We start from the raw sequence: 25,604 nt of genomic DNA on the forward strand, positions 1-25,604 counted from the left end.
CTCTCTTTTTTTCCCTCTCTGCCCCTCAGGTGGGCACAGGGCAGACGGTGGCCACTCTGGCTGATGCCTCGGAGCTGCCGGGCACGGTGACCGTGGCCCAGGTCAACTACACTATGAACGACGGAGAGGTACACACAGAACACACCTCTCATCACTGTCTCTCAGAACACACACATGTTTAGAGACACCTGATTCTCCTATCTGATGACTGTATGCGGTTGTAATTGCAGTCCCTCCTGTGTGTAAGGCTTCTTACTACTATACTATGAGGAGTGTTAGATGGTAATGTTACAGAGTAGTGAACATAGCATGTAGCTGAAAGGTTTCTCTAACTTGCTCCATTGTACACTTTTAGGCACTATGCACTTTTATCACTTTTATAATTAATAAATAAATACAAAACGATTTTGATGGCGTTTTAAGCCTGAAGATGGTTTTTCTGCAGTGTGCGGACAGCGTTTCCACTTTTGAGATGCTAATGTTAACCATCTCCTGATTCCTAATTGGCATATATCATCCCAATAGTTGATGTGTGGTGAGCTTTCTGGCGCAAAAGGGCTGTCCAGACCACACCCAGGTGGGTTCTACACATTGGTCATGGATGAGGTGATTTCCCCCTTACTATTTAAAGCGCTGACAGGGATTTTTCTGCCATTGAAATCCTTGGGCGGGCCGCCTACGCGTTTTATCGGGTCACCTAAGTCCAAACCATGAGAGAGAAAAAATGTTGTATTTTTTATAGATTTTCGGGATGGAAAAACACTTTCAGTGTCAACTTAAACGACAGATATAAAGTATGTAGAAAATGTTTTTTGTATAATATGATCTTTGATCACTAACAATCACCAAAATAAAAACAATGAATTTAGCAGTATTGATTTTGTTATTATGCTTGAGCAAAATAACACAGCATTAGCCATGGCAAAATGCATAGAATTTCAGGAAATTAGCTTTAAAACTGCAACATCTTCTCTCAGCTCCATGGCAAAATATGTCGAATTGCAGGAAATTTACATTTAAAACTCCCCAAAAAATTATCTCAGCTCCGTAGAGAAATGTGTAGAACTGCAGGAAATTGGCATAAAATGCTAATAATACTCTACACCATCTAAAATTCAGCTGCGCCCACGGGCCCATTGCCACGCCCACCACCTAAGCCCCTTTTTGATCCAGAAAAAACCCTGCGCTGATGTACAAAGCGCTATATACATCCAATCAAATCTTGTTTTTTTATTATGTTAAGTGTTGTAGAACATGGAACACTGTGTGGTGCACTTTACACTCTCGGATCCGGCGATACTGCTAGCAATAGATGTGCACGCACATGGATAAATAATGTTGTTGGTTTGTAGTCCTATTTCATATTCAAGAGATGATCGATACAAGGCTTTAGTTTTAAACTGAATTTTATATTACTCAAAACTTTTATGCGTTCCGGTCTCCCGAGTGGCGTGGCGGTCTAAGGCGCTGCATCGCAGTGCTAGAGGCGTCACTACAGACCCGGGTTCAATCCCAGGCTGTGTCGAAGCCGGCCGCGACCGGGAGACCATTGAGGCGCCGCACAATTGGCCCAGCGTCGTCCGGGTTAGGGGAGGCCGGGATGTCCTTGTCCCATCGCGCTCTAGTGACTCCTTGTGGCGGGCCGGGCGCATGCACGCTGACTTCGGTCGCCAGTTGTACGGTGTTTCCTCCGACACATTGGTGCGGCTGGCTTCCGGGTTAAGCAAGCAGTGTGTCAAGGAGCAGTGCGGCTTGGCGGGGTCGTGTTTCGGAGGACGCATGGCTCTCGACATTCGCCTCTCCCGAGTCCGTACGGGAGTTGCAGCGATGGGACAAGACTAACTACAAATTGGATATCACGAAAAAGGGGTTGTCTGAATATGTTAGCCAACAAAACATGTTTATTGTAATTTGCATGAAATGATATTTGTAGGATTGTCATAAATCACTATGCCTTCATCTCTTGTTGTGGAACATGTCATTTACTGTACTGTAACCCTTAAATGCAACTTCATACTCTGTTTCAATATTATTGCTGAAAACCAAGTTCTCTCTACTCTTCACCAGAATATGTCGGTGTGTCGCACGTTACCGATGGAGGTGTCGCCACAGTTTATTGTAAGCGGCAGATCTACGTCACATTTTATGTTAATTAACTACGACAAATGTTTGTCGTAGGATCACAATCCTACTCGTTTTTGGCAACAAATGTTTGTCGTTGTGTAGAAACACTCTAACTCTGCCTCTCTCTGTCACTTTCCCCTCCTCTCTTCCTCTCTCCATCTCTCTTACGACTTCATCTCTCCATCTCTCTTACGACTTCCTCTCTCCATCTCTCTTACGACTTCCTCTCTCCATCTCTCTTACGACTTCCTCTCTCCATCTCTCTTACGACTTCCTCTCTCCATCTCTCTTACGACTTCCTCTCTCCATCTCTCTTACGACTTCCTCTCTCCATCTCTCTTACGACTTCCTCTCTCCATCTCTCTTACGACTTCCTCTCTCCATCTCTTACGACTTCCTCTCTCCATCTCTCTTACGACTTCCTCTCTCCATCTCTCTTACGACTTCCTCTCTCCATCTCTCTTACGACTTCTTCTCTCCATCTCTCTTACGACTTCCTCTCTCCATCTCTCTTACGACTTCCTCTCTCCATCTCTCTTACGACTTCCTCTCTCCATCTCTCTTACGACTTCCTCTCTCCATCTCTCTTACGACTTCCTCTCTCCATCTTTTTTCTCGCCCTCTTCCCTCCCCCTTCCATCCCTCCCGCACTCTCCCTCCCCCCTCCATCCCTCCTTACTGGCCAGGTTGAGCAGAACTGGGCGACTCTGCAGGGTGGGGAGATGACCATACAGACCACACAGGCGTCCGAGGCCAATCAGGCGGTCGCGTCCCTCGCAGAGGCCGCTGTCGCCGCCTCCCAGGAGATGCAGCAGGGAGCCACCGTCACCATGGCACTTAACGGGTAGGACACACCGTAGGGCACACCGTAGCAAAAAAAAGAAAATAGGAATTTCTTATTGGACCAGTTCAGATAGTACCCGACGGAGTGAAACGCAGTTTCTGAACATTACCACAGAGAAATGGGTGGGTGGAGGGAGGATGGGGGAGAGAGAGGGGTAGGGGAGGGAGGATGGGGAAGAGAGAGGGGTGGGGGAGGGAGGATGGGGGAAGAGAGAGGGGTGGGGGAGGGAGGATGGGGGAAGAGAGAGGGGTAGGGGAGGGAGGATGGGGGAAGAGAGAGGGGTAGGGGAGGGAGGATGGGGAAGAGAGAGGGGTGGGGGAGGGAGGATGGGGGAAGAGAAAGGGGTGGGGGAGGGAGGATGGGGGAAGAAAGAGGGGTGGGGGAGGGAGGATGGGGAAGAGAGAGGGGTGGGGGGGGGGAGGATGGGGGAAGAAAGAGGGGTGGGGGAGGGAGGATGGGGAAGAGAGAGAGGAGGGAGGATGGGGAAAAGAGAGAGGAGGGAGGATGGGGAAAGAGAGAGGGGTGGGGGGGGGATGGGGGAAGAGAGAGGGGAGGGAGGATGGGGAAGAGAGAGGGATGGGGGAAAAGAGAGAGGAGGGAGGATGGGGGAAGAGAGAGGGGTGGGGGAGGGAGGATGGGGGAAGAGAGAGGGGGTTGGTCTCAAGGGACAGGTAGGGTCATCCAGCCAGGCGCCGAAATCGTCCAACTCAACAGCATTGCGGACAATCAGGCAAAATGCTATATCTGCACTGACTCTGGGAGTAGGTGACTATTGAGAGTACATAGTTTGGGGACCAGCCTTCATAATGGCAACACACAGATACCACAGCCATTGGATGTCCCATCGATGTCTACTTAAAGGCCCAGTGCAGTCAAAAACGTGATTTTCCTGTGCTTTATATATATATTTCCACACTATGAGGTTGGAATAATAATGTGAAATTATGATAATGCCATTTTTGTGGAAGAGCTGTTTTGGTGGGATGGAGTTTTGACCTTCCATGGTGACATCACCATGCAGTAAATTAGTTAATAGAACAATAAGAAATAGAGTTCCAAACCTCTGCCAATAACAGCACATTTTCCATTTTCCCCTCCCCACTCAGACCACTCCCAGACAGTCCTAGAAAAATTATTGCTTGAGAAATTGCCCTTTGCTAAGAAGCTATTTTAGTTTTAACCATTTTAATTGGAAACAATCACGTAAGGTACTTAATTGTTACCCATAAATGATTTGATATTGAGATAAAGACGGCTGCATTGGGCCTTTAAGGACAGTGCTTGCATTGGCAATGAGGCATCTTACAACGTGCACAAAGTGCATCTAGGTGTATTCATATCAGCAAGTACTGACATGAGGCCCTGGGTTCTGCAGCCGTAGCAAGGGAGGGGCAGGCAACTAGGCTGAATAGTGTTATTCCCAAAGTCTCTAATTGCATAGGTAGTTGTATAACACCTGTGATGTCAGAAGGAGGGGACTGTTGGGGCAGGAAACTAAGGGTTCCATAGGGACATGGGGTCAGCTGCTTTTTCCTCCCATTTCAGTGTTTAATTTTAGTTAATTAATTAGTCGTTACCTGTGTAATGAACTGCCTCGCCTGGTTTCTGGGGTGTGAAGTGGTTGCTAACCAACCAATCAGCCACTACATTTATTCCTCAGAAAACCACTGCTGAATGAGATTGCGCTTTTCACAAAAGTGTGGTAACGGGTCTATGTGAACTAAACAGTAAAACTGCTAAAATTGGTCATTAGCTTTTTTGGAACCTATGGTGTGTATTAAGTGTGAAGATGCTAGCGGTGCACTCATTGACACTACGGTAGTTCGGAGTCATTTCCTCCAGTGTCTAGGGGTTCCCATTGGGGCTTGTTACAGGTACCCACCTGAGTCCCCTTCCTCCCTCACCCTTCCTCCTCCCTTCCTCCTTCCCTCCTGGTTACATCATGTGAGCAGCACGGCACTCTCTGCACTTTGCCAGAACCTTCTGTCCCTGTTTCCCAACCCCCACTGAGGAGGGAAAAGGCTTTTGTTTTTTTCAAAAAGAGAGCTTACTTTTATCCTAGTGGATGTTCTCATTATGCCAGTGGTTGAAACGGGATATGTCAATTCTTGTCAGTGTGATCTTTAGTTTGTTCTATAAAAGTGAGATGTAAACAGTCATTCTATGAATGTTTGTGGATGAAACTCTTGGGTGTTGATAATATTTCCTGTCTCGTTTGCCTGGAAGAGGAGGACTAGAAGTTAGTATGCCTGTTCAGGAATATGTAACAGATTCCCAAAGTTGACCATGGCAGAAAATATGCTTATAACGCCTCCATCCCCCATGTTCTAATAACCCCATTCCTTGTCAGCAGTCCCTGGGGCACTGGGGTCGGTTTGGGAGTGGTGGGAGGATGGGTGTATTGTTTTAAAGAGTGTCCCAATGCAGAGCCAAGTATGTGCAATGGTCCGCTGCCTTACTCACCTTCAGATGTGAGAAGTTGAAGTGGATGTCTGGGTGAGAGACCGAGGCTCTTCTACAGGTGTCAGACTGTCAACTGTAGGCTAATGTTGGGCCTCTGCCAGCACCATACTGTCAGGGTTGGGTCTTGGGTTGTTGTCCCCTCTCCTTATAGATGTCAGTGTCCACCAATCTGTCAACAACGTTTGGAGGCCTGATGAGTAGGGTGGACAAATCGCCATGCATCCACTCCTTTCCATCTCTAACCTGTGAGTGTGATTGTGTTGCAGTGAGGCTGCGGCCCATGCGGTGGCGACGCTGGCTGAGGCCACCCTACAGGGAGGAGGGCAAATCGTCCTGGCCGGGGAAACGGCGGCTGCTGTAGGAGCACTGACTGGAGTGCAGGATGGCAGCGGTACGTACCACACAACCTCTCAACAACTATTGTCAGGTAATTGACTCACCTGTATAAATCAATGTGAAATACTCCACTGACACTCCTCATACCATTCAAACAACACAGCCTTAACATTCAAACAACACTACCCTATCAAAACAAAAAAAATGCCTTTTGTGAACTAACACTCGCACTTAACCCCCCCCCCCCCCCCCCCCCCCCACTTTACTGAGGAAAAGTATTCTTACTACGACTTGATATGTGCTTGTCCCACCTAGCTATCTTAAGATGAATGCACTAACTGTAAGTCGCTCTGGATAAGAGTGTCTGCTAAATGGCTAAAAAGTAAAAATGTCAATGTCAATTCAAACAACATAGCCCTAACAATCAAACAACACTGCCCTAACATTCCAACAACACTGCCCTAACATTCCAACAACACTGCCCTAACGTTCCAACAACACTGCCCTAACGTTCCAACAACACTGCCCTAACGTTCCAACAACACTGCCCTAACGTTCCAACAACACTGCCCTAACGTTCCAACAACACTGCCCTAACGTTCCAACAACACTGCCCTAACGTTCCAACAACACTTCCCTAACATTCAACTGGCCCATTGTTTCATATAGCTAGACACCATGCATACAAAACAACCAAATCACACAGTTTAACATAATCCTCCCATATCATGATGACCTGTCTGGGGGTGTCAGCAACAAGTAACACAGAACATACATGCACACACACACACACACCTGTCCCCCTGCTCTCGCTAGGATAACCCAGGTTCCCCAGCAGTGCTGTTTATGTGTGCTTGCGTGTGTGTGTGGCTCATACTAGATACTCTGTCCATGCCAACAAAAGGGCTTAGCAAGAAAAACGTCCAAAAGGACTAATTCAGTGGAGAATTTGTTTGCTGTAGCGCGGCGGCCTACCTGAACTCTACTCTGCCCTTGTGTTTCATTAAGTGACTACAACTGGTCCAGTTTCCTTGTTTGAATGTTAACTGAATGTTAATGATACTTTGTTTACACTAGATTTATATAATTAATTACATTCAGAGCAAGTCCAGCGCTCCTTTCATCTTCAAATCAGTCCAATTGGCTGGTAGGGTGGCATATGCAAATCACTAAAAGGCTATAGGAGGTTTTCAACAAGGTGGGAGGTTTCAGTGTGCATTTAACAAGGGAATTGGTATGAATGGATATTTGGTCCTGTACTTTAGTTGTGGATTTTCATATGTACTTTCTGCTTTTACCCCAGAAGGTAAGGTCCACATAAAATGAGTGTTGATAAGTATCATTCTTGGGTTGTGGCAACGCCTGGACATATTAGTGAAGGTGTTTTTTTAACCAATAGCATTTCCTCTATTGAGTCTAGTCTTCCCATGTACACAGTAGTGTCAGTATCACACCTGGGTTCCAATACTATTTACTGTATTTTAATTACTTTCAAATACATTTCAAAACAAGAAAATTAATATTTCAAATACTTAAATAGGCATGTATTTGAACCCAGGTCTGGTCAGTATGTGAGGGAATGAGACAGGACAGGAGCAGCCAGTGAGCTTCTCTATTCTAGTCTACTCGGTGTTGATGCAACAGATGGTGGGCATGGACACCAGAGACCCGTGTTAGTCAGTATGTCCACCATTCTATTAATCCATACTATTCCTCTACAACCCTACTGCAGACCGTTCATACTGTAGATGCATATTTACAATACATACTGATTACAGTTCATTAAAATCTTTCAGGTTGTATGATAACAGCCCACGTCAGTTGATGGTTACATCATGATCTCAACAGCCGTTTTCATCCACCACCACCGTTCCAGAAACTCCATCCCTCAACCTAACTCCCATCCTTCAAGTCCTCCCTCTCCTCCTTCAGGGCTAGTTTCCTGTCTCTTCACACCACTCCCCTGTCCTACAGTGGGCCATGCCCCTGCTGGTGACAATCCCTACCCCCTTCACACACACACACACACACTCCTCTTCCCCCCAGGCACGGGGGTGTTGTCATCTCCCTGAAGAGCTCCTGCTAAAGAGGCTTTGATCCACTCCATTATCAGTCCATAGTCTAATCACTGGGCCAGCTGTCAGCGCTCTGGGACCGGACAGCAACCGGCCGCATGGTGACACACACACACTGTCCCCTCCTCTACCACTGCCCACAGGCTGCATTAGGAGGAAGGCCATTAGGACAGGAGCGAGGCGTGTCTTTGAACACCAAAGCTGATTAGCAAGCATTACAACTACATTTAAAGAAATGGACATCAGGAAGCCTTCTTGCCCCCCCACAATGTGCCTGCCTATCATTTTAGTCACATTGCATTGCAGAGAGAATCGAATGCTTTTCTCCTAAGTGACGTTAAAGCTGTCCCTATTGGGTGTGTATGTTTCACAGGAGTGATCTGACGGTATGATTTGGACATGCATCATACTGTCATTTGCAAAATGGCTACCTTTTTAAGATGCCCATCTGTTGGGTCGTCACTAGTTAACACAGCCACAAAGTCATAATTATATTATTACATTTACATTTTAGTCATTTAGCAGACGCTCTTATCCAGAGCGACTTACAGTTAGTGAGTGCATACATTTTTATACTGGCCCCCCGTGGGAAACGAACCCACAACCCTGGCATTGCAAGCGCCATGCTCTACCAACTGAGCTACAGGGGACTACAATTACAATTATGACTGAACCCCACCCATTTCTACAATTTATCTTCTTAAAATCTGATTTTAAACCTAACTTTAACAACACTGCTAACCTTATGCCTAACCCTAACCTTAAATTAAGACCAAAAAGCAAATGTTTGTAGCCAATTTTGACTTTCTGGCTGTGTTATCTAGTGGATACCCCATCTGTTGTGGCTTTTTGTGAAGCGCCAAAAACTCAGGCACTCTGTTTTGTGAATGGACAGGGAGGGAGGCGGCAGAACCGTGGCGCCTGAGGCTATGAAAATACATTGTGGGATAGCTGGAGCCCCTTCCGTGCCCCATCATTCTACAAGGGGGGTATTTTAGCCAGTTGGTAGAAGCCACAGTGCTAAACTTCCTTCCCTTGTAGCTTATGCTGTTAGATTGCATCCCAAATGGCACCCTATTCCCTATATAGTTCACTACTTTTGACCTTAGCCCTATGGGCCGTGGTCAAAAGTAGTGCATTGTATAGGGAATAGGTTGTAATTTGGGACACATCCTTAGTCTGTTAGCTAGCAGCAGGCACCACTCAGCTAACAACCAGCCCCTTCACCTGCTGGCCCAGTACTCCTGAGCCTGTTGACCTTTACCTAATCAACATAATGGGAGAGTGGAGGGGCCGCTGTTTGAAGTGCTGCCTGATTGGCTAGCTTTGTCCCTAGCACACATACACACTCACACATACACACACCCGTCGACCATGGCCCTCAATGTCACAGTAAGTGAAGTGTGAGCGGCTTGGCCTGGTACTTGACTCAGTAAGCACCGTGCTCTCTCTCTCAATTCAATTTCAATTCAATTTAAGGGCTTTATTGGCATGGGAAACGTATGTTAAGCTAGCGAATTTTTCCATATTGTCATTGACTTGAAATCAGTCAAAACACCACAAAACAAGACATGATAAACTTACTGTGCCAGACTGCCCCCCCCCCCATATTGTAAGCCCTGCTACTACACAATCATCATTACCTGAATCAACACAACTTGATTCTGTCACTTAGCTGGGCCAAGGGGGCTTATTAGACTACTGCAGAGGGGGACCTGGGGCCTCATTTAGAGAGAACCTGTACACGCAGATTGATCATACGAGTCGACCAAAGGTGATTTACCTGGCATTACGTTTAGTGATTTATAAATGAAACGCTGTTACATAATTTAGACTGTATTAGTGCTTGTGTAGACAGACATTTTATAAATTGCATTTTCTCACATTACATTTTAGGACTCAAATGTGGTATTTAAACTAAGCACATTTTATAAATGACGTGTCTGGATCCTTTACCTAGTGGATAAGGTAAAGGGGTGTGGCTTACAGTGGGGAAAAAAAGTATTTAGTCAGCCACCAATTCTGCAAGTTCTCCCACTTAAAGAGATGAGAGAGGCTTGTAATTTTCATCATAGGTACACGTCAACTATGACAGACAAAATGAGATTTTTTTTCCAGAAAATCACATTGTAGGATTTTTTATGAATTTATTTGCAAATTATGGTGGAAAATAAGTATTTGGTCAATAACAAAAGTTTCTCAATACTTTGTTATATACCCTTTGTTGGCACTGACACAGGTCAAACGTTTTCTGTAAGTCTTCACAAGGTTTTCACACACTGTTGCTGGTATTTTGGCCCATTCCTCCATGCAGATCTCCTCTAGAGCAGTGTTGTTTTGGGGCTGTCGCTGGGCAACACGGACTTTCAACTCCCTCCAAAGATTTTCTATGGGGTTGAGATCTGGAGACTGGCTAGGCCACTCCAGGACCTTGAAATGCTTCTTACGAAGCCAGTCCTTCGTTGCCCGGGCGGTGTGTTTGGGATCATTGTCATGCTGAAAGACCCAGCCACGTTTCATCTTCAATGCCCTTGCTGATGGAAGGAGGTTTTCACTCAAAATCTCATGATACATGGCCCCATTCATTCTTTCCTTTACACGGATCAGTCGTCCTGGTCCCTTTGCAGAAAAACAGCCCCAAAGCATGATGTTTCCACCCCCATGCTTCACAGTAGGTATGGTGTTCTTTGGATGCAACTCAGCATTCTTTGTCCTCCAAACACGACGAGTTGAGTTTTTACCAAAAAGTTCTATTTTGGTTTCATCTGACCATATGACATTCTCCCAATCCTCTTCTGGATCATCCAAATGCACTCTAGCAAACTTCAGACGGGCCTGGACATGTACTGGCTTAAGCAGGGGGACACGTCTGGCACTGCAGGATTTGAGTCCCTGGCGGCGTAGTGTGTTACTGATGGTAGGCTTTGTTACTTTGGTCCCAGCTCTCTGCAGGTCATTCACTAGGTCCCCCCGTGTGGTTCTGAGATTTTTGCTCACCGTTCATGTGATCATTTTGACCCCACGGGGTGAGATCTTGCGTGGAGCCCCAGATCGAGGGAGATTATCAGTGGTCTTGTATGTCTTCCATTTCCTAATAATTGCTCCCACAGTTGATTTCTTCAAACCAAGCTGCTTACCTATTGCAGATTCAGTCTTCCCAGCCTGGTGCAGGTCTACAATTTTGTTTCTGGTGTCCTTTGACAGCTCTTTGGTCTTGGTCTTGGCCATAGTGGAGTTTGGAGTGTGACTGTTTGAGGTTGTGGACAGGTGTCTTTTATACTGATAACAAGTTCAAACACGTGCCATTAATACAGGTAATGAGTGGAGGACAGAGGAGCCTCTTAAAGAAGAAGTTACAGGTCTGTGAGAGCCAGAAATCTTGCTTGTTTGTAGGTGACCAAATACTTATTTTCCACCATAATTTGCAAATAAATTCATTAAACATCCTACAATGTGATTTTCTGGATTTTTTTTCTTCTCAATTTGTCTGTCATAGTTGACGTGTACCTATGATGAAAATTACAGGCCTCTCTCATCTTTTTAAGTGGGAGAACTTGCACAATTGGTGGCTGACTAAATACTTTTTTCCCCCACTGTATCTATACATTTACATTTTAGTCATTTAGCAGACACTCTTATCCAGAGCGACTTACAGTTAGTGAGTGCATACATATTTTTTTCCATACTGGATTCCTTACCTAGTGGAAAAGGCAAAGGGGTGTGGCTTATCTATAAATGAGGTGTCTGGATTCCTTAACTAGTGGAGAAGGTAAAAGGGTGTGGCTTATCTATAAATGAGGTGTCTGGATTCCTTACCTAGTGGAAAAGGTAAAGGGGTGTGGCTTATCATATTGTTTATCACATTTGTGTATCATTTCCTAAATGCCCGCATTAGTTATTATTATGCCAGTGTATCATTGAAATGTGGAATGGCCACGCGTATCCGCCCGCCACCATACCCAGCTCTGACCTTCTTCCCCTAGCCTGTGACACTGTGACAGCTTGTGGGGCTGGGCAGAGACCCACGTGACTGCAGTAATAATCCCCAGGCACACACACACACACACACACACACACACACACACACACACACAGCTGGGCAGAGAGGAGAGGCAGTCTCAGGCTCAATTGGACCATTGTTCTGCAATGCAGCCTCTTTCTAAAATGGCTGCCTAAAACGGTTTGACTCTAGCACGGCTCTCTCTCAGGCCCTAACCCCCTTAAAGACCCCTATTGACCAAGGCACTTTACAGCAGAACTAAAATGGTCAATTGTTATTTATCCATTTCACCAGTCCCTTCGTCAATACTGCATTGTATGTGTGGCCAAAATATAGAATAGCCTAGAAAAATGGATTGTTCCCTCATTCTGGGAAATGTATACTTCACTTCACAATTACATTTATAACATCAGACAAGAAAATATGGAATTTACATTTTTATTAGGATCCCCCTTAGCTGATGCCATGACATCAGCTAGTCTTCTTGGGGTCTGACACATAACTAAAAAGACATTACAAACAATTACAATTTACAAATAAAGACATTAAACATTTAACAAACGCACATTTAGGTAGATGGAGAACAGAAGAGAAGGCTACTTTAGGCTATTGATATGCAGCCCGTGTGTCTAAGCCTGTATTCCCCCGTCTGTCTCTCTCCAGGCCTGGTGCAGATCCCGGTCAGCATGTACCAGACGGTGGTTACCAGCCTAGCCCAGGGGAACCGGCCCGTACAAGTGGCCATGGCGCCCGTGGCCACGCGCATCGACAACACGGTCACACTGGACGGCCAGGCGGTGGAGGTAGTGACCCTCGAGCAGTGACACTGAATCCTCCCTCTGCAGGTGTGTGCTGCTGGAAAAAAGTGTCCCATAATGGTTGCCGCCGGGAGCTGAGGGAGGGATAGTCTGTTTTCACCATAGAGATAGATAGAGGACTCATCTTTGTAGCTGTGCCGTTATAGTGTCTGTGACAGCATGGGCAGCGCCATTGAGGCAATCTCCATTTCGAAGTAGTCCATTTTCTTCTTCACGATTGGCTTATCCCACCTGATAACCCGGTTGGAAATGACTCCAACAGGGTCTCTAGGACGGATCAGCCAATGCGGATCAGCCAATGAAGTTGGAAGTCCCACCCAGTTGACTACATAAAAATGGTGGAAGCCCTCAATGACGCTGCCCATGCTGATACGGCCTTTTGGCCACTAGTGGCCTCTATCGTTCTCTATGGTCTCCACACGCTGCGCTCTGTACAATGTACAAAATATTTTTTATGTACATCTGCAGGGGAATAAAAAGTGACGGATTTATCAATGCATTGTGTTTACTATGTGTATATAGTAGAATATGTTTTTTTTTTTTTTTTTTTAAATTTCCTTTTTTAGCTTTGTGATGTTGAGCATTGTGTGACAAGGGTTATAGAGTATTTAGTATTTATTTCTTTACACCTTAACCTTTACTTAAAGATTAACCAAAAAGCCAAGGGGGAAGCCACCACCACCGATTCACCTTTTAATTCTGAACCTATATCACAGTCCCATTAATGATGTTTTGGTACTATGTCTGTGTGAATATTATTCCATGTTTGTTATAGAATGTGGTTCCCAAATCACACTCTCCTCTGTTGTCATAGACTTCATATGCAATCAGGTTATGCCGAAACCCAGGAACCTTTCCACTAATTCCACCCCCTGCTATATTAGTCAATGTTCCTCTTGTACCGTGGAAGTTTACGAAGCGTCCCAATTATCAACTGTCCACTGTAAGACACTTCACTGCCTAGAATGATTCCAATGAAACATTACTTTTGAAATATGTTACCTGTTGTTGTGTGGTTTATTGTACTGTAGCCACTCCACACACATGCTGGGATTTGTGAAGACTCAGGATATAATAGTAAGATATTCTTTGTGCTGAATATTTGACGACCTGGCTAGGCAGCCATTTTGACTCCAGAGCATATCACCATTGTTGTCTGCAATGCATGAGTAGCATCTATCCCTTTTGAGTATTTTTTAAACAGTGGTAGGAACGTATTCTAAATCATTTTATAAATTGAGGGGGGCCGTACTGTATACTACAGAGCATTCAATGACTTTTGTATTTGTACAGAATACATGTGCAGTCTTTCAGTCTGGTTTGATATGACGGTAGGAATAAATCCAGCTCACTACAGAGAATCCTCTCCGTAGTATTCATGATTTGGGAAATATGTTAGAAAGGTGACTGAATTACACCAAACAAGCGGTCCATGTGCTCTCCCAATAAAGTGACTACTGTTCACCGGTCACACTAGCCAGTGTCATCATTGAACTCTGAAGGTGAAATACTTCCTTTCCAAACCCCTACTATTATTCATCACCCCAGACACTATATTGGTGGTGTTGGACTTGTTTTGTCATCCCATCTAATTCTCCCTCATTTTCTACATGGTTTATCACATATGGATGTAGTTACCCTGCCATGAAAACTCAATGACCTCTATACACTCCCCTGTCATCCCCCATACCCGCCACACACACCCAGAGCCTGTCGTGACGGACGGTCAGGGTCCTGGTTACATCATAAGCTGTATTGCACTGTGCAGCCCTCCCCCTGGTTAAAGCCTGGGATTTGCTAGCTGGGCCCTTCTGTTGCGGAGTGGGAGAGAGAGAGACGTTGGTTCGGGCCCTAATCCGTCAGGCGTCAATGCACATCCCACTCTGCCTCCCAGATTACAGCAGAGGAAGCAGGTTACAACCTCATGGATGGAAAGATACACCATGTCCTGTTGTTCCCTGCTTTCCTATCTTCTCCGTATTGGAGTGCTTGTTCATGAGACATTTTAAGGAGACCATTTTGAGAGGATCTCTAAATGGTGTGTGTTGATGTGGGTTAGAGGGCAGCTAGCCATGGGGGTTGTAGGAGCGTGGCACACGTGTGCGTCAACTTGTAGCACCAGATTAAAAAAGCCTTATTAGAACGCTTTCTGGGAAGCAGGCCTTGTCCTCTCTCTCTCTAAAATAAGCACCTATACAGGGAATTAAAGCCACATTCATTCTTACCTAGTCTCTCGTGACAGACTGCTACATCAATGAATCGACTCCAATCGAGTAGCTGGCCAGCGCAGACACAAGATTTGGTTCTGTGTGTCGAGATTGATTCTTACCATCACCGTTTGTCATTTTGTCCACCCAAACATATTCTTGGGATTTATAGAATGAAGTATACACTACAAATAGGAATTAACAAAGTAGCAGGAAGTAACCACTAAGTGCACATAGGGCCCCATGTAGCTCAGTTGGTAGAGTATGGCGCTTGCAACGCCAGGGTTGTGGGTTTGTTTCCCACGGAGGGCAAGTATGAAAAAATGTATGCACTCACTAACTGTAAGTCGCTCTGGATAAGAGCGTCTGCTAAATGACTAAAATGTCAAATGTAAATAGTAACTCAACACTAGCAGTAATGTACGTGTACTGACATAAGCCTAACACCTCACAGCACCCATACGCCTAACACCTCACAGCACCCATACGCCTAACACCTCACAGCACCCATACGCCTAACACCTCACAGCACCCATACGCCTAACACTTCACAGCACCCATACGCCTAACACCTCACAGCACCCATACGCCTAACACCTCACAGCACCCATACGCCTAACACCTCACAGCACCCATACGCCTAACACCTCACAGCACCCATACGCCTAACACCTCACAGCACCCATACGCCTAACACCTCACAGCACCCATACGCCTAACACCTCACAGCACCCATACGCCTAACACCTCACAGCACCCATACGCCTAACACTTCACAGCACCCATACGCCTAACACCTCACAGCACCCATACGCCTAACACTTCACAGCACCCATACGCCTAACACCTCACAGCACCCATACGCCTAACACTTACTGCAACTCGCTGTTGGCTGGGCTCCCTGCCTGTGCCATTAAACCCCTACAACTCATCCAGAATGCCGCAGCCCGTCTGGTGTTCAACCTTCCCAAGTTCTCTCACGTCACCCCGCTCCTCCGCACACTCCACTGGCTTCCAGTTGAAGCTCGCATCTGCTACAAGACCATGGTGCTTGCCTACGGAGCTGTGAGGGGAACGGCACCTCCGTACCTTCAGGCTCTGATCAGTCCCTACATCTTCCGGAGACATTTGAAACCCCACCTCTTTAAGGAACACCTGGGATAGGATAAAGTAATCCTTCTACCCCCCCCCCCCCCCCCCCCCCCCCCCCAAAAAAAAAAAAAAAAAAGTATAATTGTAAAGTGGTTATCCCACTGGCTATAGGGTGAATGCACCAATTTCTAGTCGCTCTGGATAAGAGCGTCTGCTAAATGACGTAAATGTGCCCTTGAGCAAGGCACTTAACCCTAATTGCTCCTGTAAGTCGCTCTGGATAAGAGCGTCTGCTAAATGACTAAAATGTAAATGTAACACCTCACAGCACCCAAACGCCTAACACCTCACAGCACCCCATACGCCTAACACCTCACAGCACCCATACACCATACACCTTACACCTCACAGTACCCATACACCTAACACCTCACAACACCCATACACCTAACACCTCACAGCACCCATACATCTCACAGCACCCATACGCCTAACACCTCACAGCACCCATACACCTCACAGCACCCATACACCTAACATCTCACAACACCCATACACCTAACACCTCACAGCACCCATACACCTCACAGCACCCATATGCCTAACACCTCACAGCACCCATACACCTCACAGCACCCATACGCCTAACACCTCACAGCACCCATACGCCTAACACCAAACAGCACCCATACACCTCACAGCACCCATACACCTAACACCTCACAGCACCCATACACCTCACAGCACCCATATGCCTAACACCTCACCGCACCCATACACCTCACAGCACCCATACGCCTAACACCCCACAACACCCATACACCTAACACCTCACCGCACCCATACACCTCACAGCACCCATACGCCTAACACCTCACAACACCCATACACCTAACACCTAACACCTCACAACACCCATACACCTAACACCTCACAGCACCAATACGCCTAACACCACACAGTACCCATACGCCTAACACCTCACAGCACCCATACACCTCACAGCACCCATACACCTAACACCTCACAACACCCATACACCTAACACCTAACACCCATACACCTAACACCTCACAGCACCCATACGCCTAACACCTCACAGCACCCATACACCTCACAGCACCCATACGCCTAACACCTCACAGCACCCATACGCCTAACACCTCACAGCACCCATACGCCTAACGCCTCACAGCACCCATACGCCTAACACCACAGCACCCATACGCCTAACACCACAGCACCCATACGCCTAACACCACAGCACCCATACGCCTAACACCACAGCACCCATACGCCTAACACCACAGCACCCATACGCCTAACACCACAGCACCCATACGCCTAACACCACAGCATTCTGCGTCCCAAATGGCCCCTTATTCCCTATAGTGCATGGGCCCTGGTCAAAAGTAGTGCACTATAATAGGGTGCCATTTAGGACGCAGGCTTCATGTTAACGGTTTCATCTCCAGTGTCTGATGAAGGCAGGCTCACTGATGAAAGGTGCTGTGGTAAGCCGGTCGGTCAGTGAGGTGGGTGGTGGTGATGTAATCAGCTAATGGTGGCAGCAGTCGGATCCATGCGGATGTCTGTCAGGGGGCTCGGTGATGCGGTGACCTGACTTGTAAAGGCTGAAGACTGTTCTACATGCCCCCTGAAACCAAGGTCTTGTTCATAAGGACACACTGTAATAAAGTGGTTTGCAACAGAAAGCGAAAACTAGCGTTTCTTATTGGATAGATTCAGATAGTACCTCCCTGTTTTACTCAGTTTCTGACCGTTTTCTTCCGTTTCGTGCCAACTGAACACCATCCAGTTATGTTTCAGCACTAAGCTACTCTGTCCAATGGAATACCACTCAGTTAGGACAATTCACTGCAGTCAAGCCTCATAATATCGATAGCATATCATTTTATTACATATGACATCATTGCCCGCTGCCCTTGATTGAGCTATAACAAACCTACTCTAAAATTGATTGGATATTGAATATGCAACTAAGTGGTTCTCTCTGACAGGAGTCTATGGGAGTGGCTGTGTGTGCTCTGTGTGCTGGTCCTCAGTTGTACACAGTACCTACACAGTACCTACACACAAACACAAATACACACAGTAGTAGTAGGAGGCGTATTGATATTGATTCGTCTCCACGGGGGGGGGGACATTCTTGTTGCCCGGAGTCGACCAGACTCTGAGGCAGGCCTTTAATCTCCACTAATCGTTTCTTAATACTCCAGCACAGGGGATAATCTCCACTCCCTCCCCTCGTCCCAGCACCAGCCTTAGGAGATGGGAGGAGAGGGGGTGGGGCTGAACAAGACTCCACAGTATACACTTCTACACACACACTTGTTAGCTACACATGAAATGTGTTGGATGAACCAGGGGATCATTCTGAATTATAGCAACATTTACTATCAGTGTACTAAGTGCTCCACTCTGTCTCATAGTGGGTTATAACTATGATAGTTAACATATGCTCTACCTGTTTCATCATAGATTAGACTAAATATTTACATGGAAAGGCATGTTTTGTTTCACTTACAGCTGTATAAAGTTTTAATTGGGTTAAATGAATTGCACCAACGTGTAACACATTTCACCTCTTCTCTAACCTCTCCTTCCTATCACACAAATATATTGACAGCCTATCAGCATGTGCTGATGCTGCATCCTCTAGTCTCCCCTTACGCCCCAATAATGGCCTCCACACCTTCCCCAGCAACACTATTAACTCACACCACCTCTGTTACCCTCCCTCCGGCCCAGACAGACACTGGCGTAAGAACGATGGGTCCTAATCTCATTTCACTAATGCCCCTGCGTGCATTAGTGGAGTACAGGCACGGCTGTCTCTGTCTCTGCCCTCAGCCCAACTGGGGCCGGGGTTGGGGTAGAGAGAGAGAGAGAGAGAGAGAGAGGGCAGAGGGGGCCAGGGTTGGGGTAGAGAGGGAGAGAGAGGAGAGAGGACAGAGGGGGCCGGGGTGGGGGTAGAGAGAGAGAGAGAGAGAGAGAGAGAGAGAGAGAGGGCAGAGGGGGCCGGGGTGGGGGTAGAGAGAGGAGAGAGGACAGAGGGGGCCGGGGTGGTGGTAGAGAGAGAGAGAGAGAGAGAGAGAGGGCAGAGGGGGCCGGGGTGGGGGTAGAGAGAGAGAGAGACAGAGAGAGAGAGAGAAAAAGAGAGAGAGAGTGGGAGATTGAGAAGGGCTGAGGGGGCTGGAGTGCAGGGCTGGCGGTGGAGAGAGAGAGAAAGGGGGCTGAAAAATGCGGTGTAACCTGAGAGGTGCAGCCCATCTGGAGAAGGCCCCTGCATTGACGATGGCTTTCCCACAATGCACTGTACTGCAGCGGAGAAGATCGTTACAGAAGTCTGAGACAATGGGCTAGTCTTTTGAATACGTTTATTATTTGCATGAGAGAGACTGTGATTTGCTATGGAGGAAAATTTTAAAAGCTAGAATGTCAACAGGTCAGGACTGGGTTTCACAAGTCACATAATCATCACATTATCAAGAGATAAAAATGCATTTTTATGTTTTGTGGGGTTAATAGTGTGCATGTTAAGTTTGGCAATATGAGACAAGAATAGAGTCAAGTGAATCTGAATATGACACACAAGAATAGAGTCAAGTGAATCTGAATCTGTTTGTCAAGCAGAGAACAGGCTACACCACTCTCACCAGGGATTTGTCTAAGGCATACTGGCTGTCTATCGAGGCATACCGGCTGTCTATCGAGGAATACCGGCTGTCTATCGAGGAATACCGGCTGTCTATCGAGGCATACTGGCTGTCTATCGAGGCATACTGGCTGTCTATCAAGGCATACTGGCTGTCTATCGAGGAATACCGGCTGTCTATCGAGGAATACCGGCTGTCTATCGAGGCATACTGGCTGTCTATCGAGGCATACTGGCTGTCTATCGAGGCATACCGGCTGTCTATCGAGGAATACCGGCTGTCTATCGAGGCATACCGGCTGTCTATCGAGGCATACCGGCTGTCTATCGAGGCATACCGGCTGTCTATCGAGGCATACCGGCTGTCTATCGAGGCATACAGGCTGTCTATCGAGGCATACTGGCTATCTATCGAGGCATACCGGCTGTCTATCGAGGCATCCCGGCTGTCTATCGAGGCATACCGGCTGTCTATCGAGGCATACCGGCTGTCTATCGAGGCATACCGGCTGTCTATCGAGGCATACCGGCTGTCTATCGAGGCATACTGGCTGTCTATCGAGGCATACTGGCTGTCTATCGACCACAATCTTACCACTTCCCTTCTTTTTCAATTTTAATGGCTTTCCAACACAAAAGCTAAAACCACCGCTGTGCAGGTCAAATGACAGCGTGTGCACAGAACAGACATAGCCCCCGGCTGAATGAGTTACAATACAAATCATATTAGCCAACGCTGTGGCGTATAGCATGGATTTATGCAAAAGCAGATGAAGGGTTTTAATCCCTCCCCCATCCCCCTGTCACCTACACTAGCAGATACCCTGACCCTGATCTACTGAGCAGAGCACTGCAGCAGCTTTCTGGCTACGGGCTTCTCTAACAACCAAAGTCATTCTTTCTATGAAAATATAGACTCCTACTCTCTCTCTTTTCACAAGCAGGTTGGGACGGGAGGGAAAAAGAGGTGCATTGAAAGAGGAGGGTAAGACGACACCACACAGTTTGCTAATTCTGCCTGGGACTCCAGAGAGGGAGGCATGGCCCCCTGTTGGCTGGCCATGGGCAGAACAGACAGGGGCTCATTATACAGACTTGGGAACTGGACTCACATTCTATTCAACTCTGATGGAGCGATAGCCTGGCACTAGATCTATTTGTGCTGTCTTGGCTTCTTATGGTCGTTTGGCATGACAAGGGCAATTGGGGTTGGCAAAACAGCACAAGCAGATATGGGACCAGGCTAGTGAAGCAAGGCTGAGAGCAACAACAAGAAAACAGTACTTGCTCATTCTAAACGCACTGCGAAATACAAATGCACAGACTTCACAGTGAAATACCAGCAGGCATGACCAATAACATTCTCTAGTCAAAAGCTATGTTTTACTAGCATAACTACTCAAGAAAAGTCTGGGTACATTACATATACAGTCACGTCCAACGGAAGAGAGACCCGATCTTGTCACATTTCCTGACTGATACTCCTGTAGTTGCAGCACAAACTCTCTTTTCCTCTGAGACTGTTGCCTGTAAGGTTGGTTCAATGGAGCTCTGAGACTGTTGCCTGTATGGTTGGTTCAATGGAGCTCTGAGACTGTTGCCTGTATGGTTGGTTCAATGAAGCTCTGAGACTGTTGCCTGTATGGTTGGTTCAATGGAGCTCTGAGACTGTTGCCTGTAAGGTTGGTTCAATGGAGCTCTGAGACTGTTGCCTGTATGGTTGGTTCAATGGAGCTCTGAGACTGTTGCCTGTAAGGTTGGTTCAATGGAGCTCTGAGACTGTTGCCTGTATGGTTGGTTCAATGGAGCTCTGAGACTGTTGCCTGTATGGTTGGTTCAATGGAGCTCTGAGACTGGGGTGTGGAGGGGAGGAATACAGAAGTCTCACCCCACCCTTCACCACCAACAGCCACTCACTCAGGGAGGAAGCTATCCCTATCCTAGCCATCCAGAGGGTGTCTTCATTTGGAGAATGTTGAGATACATTATAAGAATGTTGAAGAGTTAGACACCATAGAGAGTGCCTTGATGTCTTCACTGGTCTCGATGCGCCGAGCTGAAGCTCTCGAGCAGTAGTTGGCAAGTCTAGAACCACCGGATCCAGCTACCTCACCAGTGTGAGTTCTACCATTGCCAAACACCGCCAGAGAGCTGCCTGGCCGATCCAGGCCTGTCCATCTGAAAAACGAACCAGTACCTCCGATTGATGGGACATGGATGGTTTAAGGTTGCGTCTAGCATTGCCTCTAAAATCACGGCTATGGCAGGGGGAAGAAGGTAAAGACAATGAATCGATCCGCTCCTATCTGCTGTCATGCAAAATTCCACTCTGCACATATATTTAATACATCTTTTTGAGTTTAGGCAATAAACACCCTTGACATTCATCTTCATCATTGTCAATGCTAAAAGGAATCGTTTCAGAGGGGATGGCATGCGAGACTCCGACACATTTGCAGTCAGCAGAATATATTTTAAAAGTGGTCCATTGGTCTATTGAATTTTCTGTTTATCCATTCAGATAATGAGGCTCAGATTCCATTGTACTGAGAATAGAAAATGACCTACACAGGACAGGAGAACACAGAGGATCAATCAAGTCAAAGTCCTAGAACTGTCAGTGCAGGAGACAAGACAAGGTAGTATTAGTACCCAGTGAATGTTGAATTCCCCCCAAAACGACGTCAATCTATCTTGTCCTATATTGGCACTACACATGATTGCTCAAAGCATATATACAGAAGCAAAAATGTGCTAGTGCCAAAATGGGCAAAGAAGAAAAGCAGAGGCGGAGATGCAAGTCGATGCGGTTGTTGTGAGGGACACACCAAAGCTTGATTGACCCACAGAGATCCCAAAGGCCCAAAGGTACCCAATCAAAGATCCAGAGCACTACTCATACAACGGAAACAGAGACATCCCATTCACCCCACCCAATGCAGTAGAAGACAAGGGAGAGTTTAGTTAGCTCTAGAAATGGACGGGCATCATCCAGTGGTTCTTTCTCTGCTCTGTTTATGGCCCTATGGTAATTCACTGATAGTGTGCTTTCACAGTGAATTCTACCAGTGCCATACACAGAACAGGAGTCATCATCACCCCAACACATATAAGAGAACCAGCCAGCCAGCAAGTCAGTCAGCCCTGCAAAACTCTGCAGGAAACGAGAGACCACAAGAGACGGAGCGAGGGAAGAGGAAGAACACTGCCTGAAGAGAGATAGAGAGAAAACGTGAGGAGGGAGGGAGGGAGGGAGGGAGACAGGTGAGAGTAGACTGTTGAGAGAGAGACATAAACAGAGTGAAAGAAAGGTGGCAACACTCCATACTCAATGTTTTACCCACCTGAATGGAGTGACACAGCTTAGCCAAAGAGGCACTGCTGCAGTGGATGGAATGACGTTCGAGGAAATAAATCGATGGCCAGCGTGCCTTGGAGATGTGAGACTGACCGTAAGTCCACTTCCTCGGATAGCAGACTGCCACGACTAATTCCTCCCCGCTAATCGTCCTGAGCTGCCATCTTTGGATTTCTGGGAAAGGCTGTGTAATATTGGCAATTCTGGCAATTGTGGGCAAGCAATAGAGCGAGTGATCACACAGTCACTACATTTAGGGCAGTGAAGAGGTAAATGTGTAATAATCAATTTATAACATAAATCTCACTGTTTCCAAGATGTTACTGCATATTTCATTCACTTGAGTTGTAAGTTTGAAAACAAGGCATTTCTTGTGCCAATCATCTTTTACAAAACCGGCGTCTTTAGTTTGAATATTTTACATTTACCTGGAATATATACAGTACTTTTACACAACGTGTGAAGAAGACTACGAGATTACCCCAGCCCTTTGGTAAAGATGCCAGATGGTCCTTGGCCAAAGCTAGTCATCTTGTAAATGTTGTAAACGGCTGTTCAACATCAGTATTCACCCGTCTTTATTAGATGTCTAGGATTTGTTTTGGGGTCTTAATATACTTTGCTTTTTTTTTTTTAAGTAAATAAATATTATGTTGTTATAACACGCTGATATAACAAGCCATCATTATACAACCACAGGATACAGAAACACAAAACAGGTTGAATCAAAATTGTTTGCACGCCATTTCAACCCAAAAATGTAATGTGATGACGTTGAATCAACATGGAAAACTGATTGGATTTGAAAAAAGTTTTTTTTTCATCCAACTTTTAACCTAAATCCAATGACATGGTGACATTTGTTGTTGATTTCACGTTGAATTCAAGTTAGTTGACAACTCAATTTAAAAAACAATCAAAACTAGAAATTGAAATGATGACATCTGTGCCCAGTGGGAACGACCTTCAGAATGGCTTATTACACCATCTTCACCCAATAACACCCCAAGTGAAAAAGATGGCACAACATAAAACTAATAATAAGGATACAGAATATGCCAGTCATCCTCTCACACTATCCACCATTCTAACCTTCCAAAGGGTGTCAATGGCCCAACATTAGGTTCTCCAAATAGCATGGCAGTAGCACCAAACCTTGAAGTAACCTGAAGTCTTTCACCCTAATCTAGACAATTACCGTCTGCATGGAGACTCATTGAGAAAGAGCCCGTCTTAGAAGCAGCCAACATTACCCATGAGCCTTTTTTCCTCAGGTGTAAGGTCGGGTCATGTTCATTAAGCACAAAATGGAAGAAAATGGACTGAAACGGGGAGGGACTACCTGGCACCACGTGCCCTAATGAACACGACCCTGGTGGTGATAGCAGTGGTCCTGAGGACCCTTGGTTGCTAGGTGATCTCTTTACATCTACCTCTGTTCCCCTACTCTCTTCTGTCAGAGAAATGCTGATATCGTCCGATATGATGCCCTCGAATTGACATCTTAATTGGCTGTACTGGCCTGGCAGATTGATTACCCATTGTTACATTGAACCATGATGGTCTTTGCACGGGCAGGCCAGAGAGAAGGCAAATATGCCACCCATAGAGGCTCACAGGCCTCTTTTAGGATCTGTTCTTCCCAGCAGCTAAAATATTTCCATCATTTAATCTTCACAGATTAAACAAAAAATAAAAATAAAACAACATTGTGGATGACATCCACAGGAGGTATTGTGCCCTGCCAAATTACAACTGTTTTCATCAAGGTTGTTGTTGCACCAGCTTTTACACTAGAGACACATCGCTGCAATGGAAAGATCCAGAAAACAGAAGTTGTTCCTGACTCCCTAACATCCTGTATTGTGCCAAAGAGACCCCTTTTCTAAATAGCCTACTGTTCTATGATACCAGCACACTTAACACATTTTCCTTGACTATAAAGCACAGACAAACAACACACATATTGAAGCAGTAATCTATTTATAGATTATAATCGAAATCTCCATGTTGTCTCCATAAAGAGAAAACCTCCATCATAATATTATCATGCATAGATTCCTTTATGAGGCAATGAGCATAGTCCTTTATGGTGAGTGTGCCGCCAAGCTCAGGATGCTGCAGTGCCCTCTGTCCACAACAGAGACAATGGCCTGTGTGTGTTGACAGCCAGTCAATGGGTCTCACGGTCACCCATGGGTTTCTGGGCTATGCATCCCAGTCCCTGTTCGAAACAGAAAATGGCCGCCAGCCTGCCTTTACACTAGGCATTGCAGGGAAAGTGCAGCAGTTTGACATCATAACTGCAGTGTCCTCTATCTAATCCAAAGGCTAGACACTCTTAGAAAAAAGGGTTCCAAAAAGGTTATTCGGTTGTCCCCATAGGAGAACCCTTTTTGGTTCCAGGTAGAACCCTTTTTGGTTCCAAGTAGAACCCTTTTGGGTTCCATGTAAAACGACCCCCATGAAACAAACCTATATTCCTCCATAGGACATAAACCAAGTTCTCCCTTATGAGTCATCTAGCCTTCTATTTCTCGTTTACAGCTTAATATTTCCCTACCATCTGTCTGTGAGTGTGATGTGCCATCCTCCACTCTGCCCTGCT

The 25,604-nt window shown here is 46.2% G+C and overlaps 1 protein-coding gene across 3 annotated transcripts in view; it reads left to right on the forward strand.

The window, feature by feature from the left end:
* LOC311126362 (nuclear respiratory factor 1-like) overlaps positions 1 to 13,658 on the forward strand; it is a 32,226-nt gene extending 18,568 nt beyond the window's left edge. The window contains exons 8-13 of one of the 3 annotated variants that reach the window (XM_084200368.1): positions 30 to 128; positions 526 to 606; positions 2,068 to 2,118; positions 2,811 to 2,968; positions 5,698 to 5,822; positions 12,506 to 13,658. In XM_084200368.1, the coding sequence (XP_084056494.1) occupies positions 30 to 128; positions 526 to 606; positions 2,068 to 2,118; positions 2,811 to 2,968; positions 5,698 to 5,822; positions 12,506 to 12,666 (675 nt within the window). In that variant the 3' untranslated portion in view covers positions 12,667 to 13,658. Of the gene's footprint in view, positions 1 to 29; positions 129 to 525; positions 607 to 2,067; positions 2,119 to 2,810; positions 2,969 to 5,697; positions 5,859 to 12,505 lie in introns of all 3 variants that reach the window. The other 2 variants (XM_084200370.1, XM_084200369.1) reach the window with 2 other exon arrangements.
* The last annotated feature ends 11,946 nt before the right edge of the window (positions 13,659 to 25,604 follow it).

This window comes from Coregonus lavaretus, assembly GCF_964263955.1.
Source record: "Coregonus lavaretus genome assembly, contig: HAP1_SCAFFOLD_1816, whole genome shotgun sequence".
Classification (NCBI taxonomy): Eukaryota; Metazoa; Chordata; class Actinopteri; order Salmoniformes; family Salmonidae; genus Coregonus; species Coregonus lavaretus.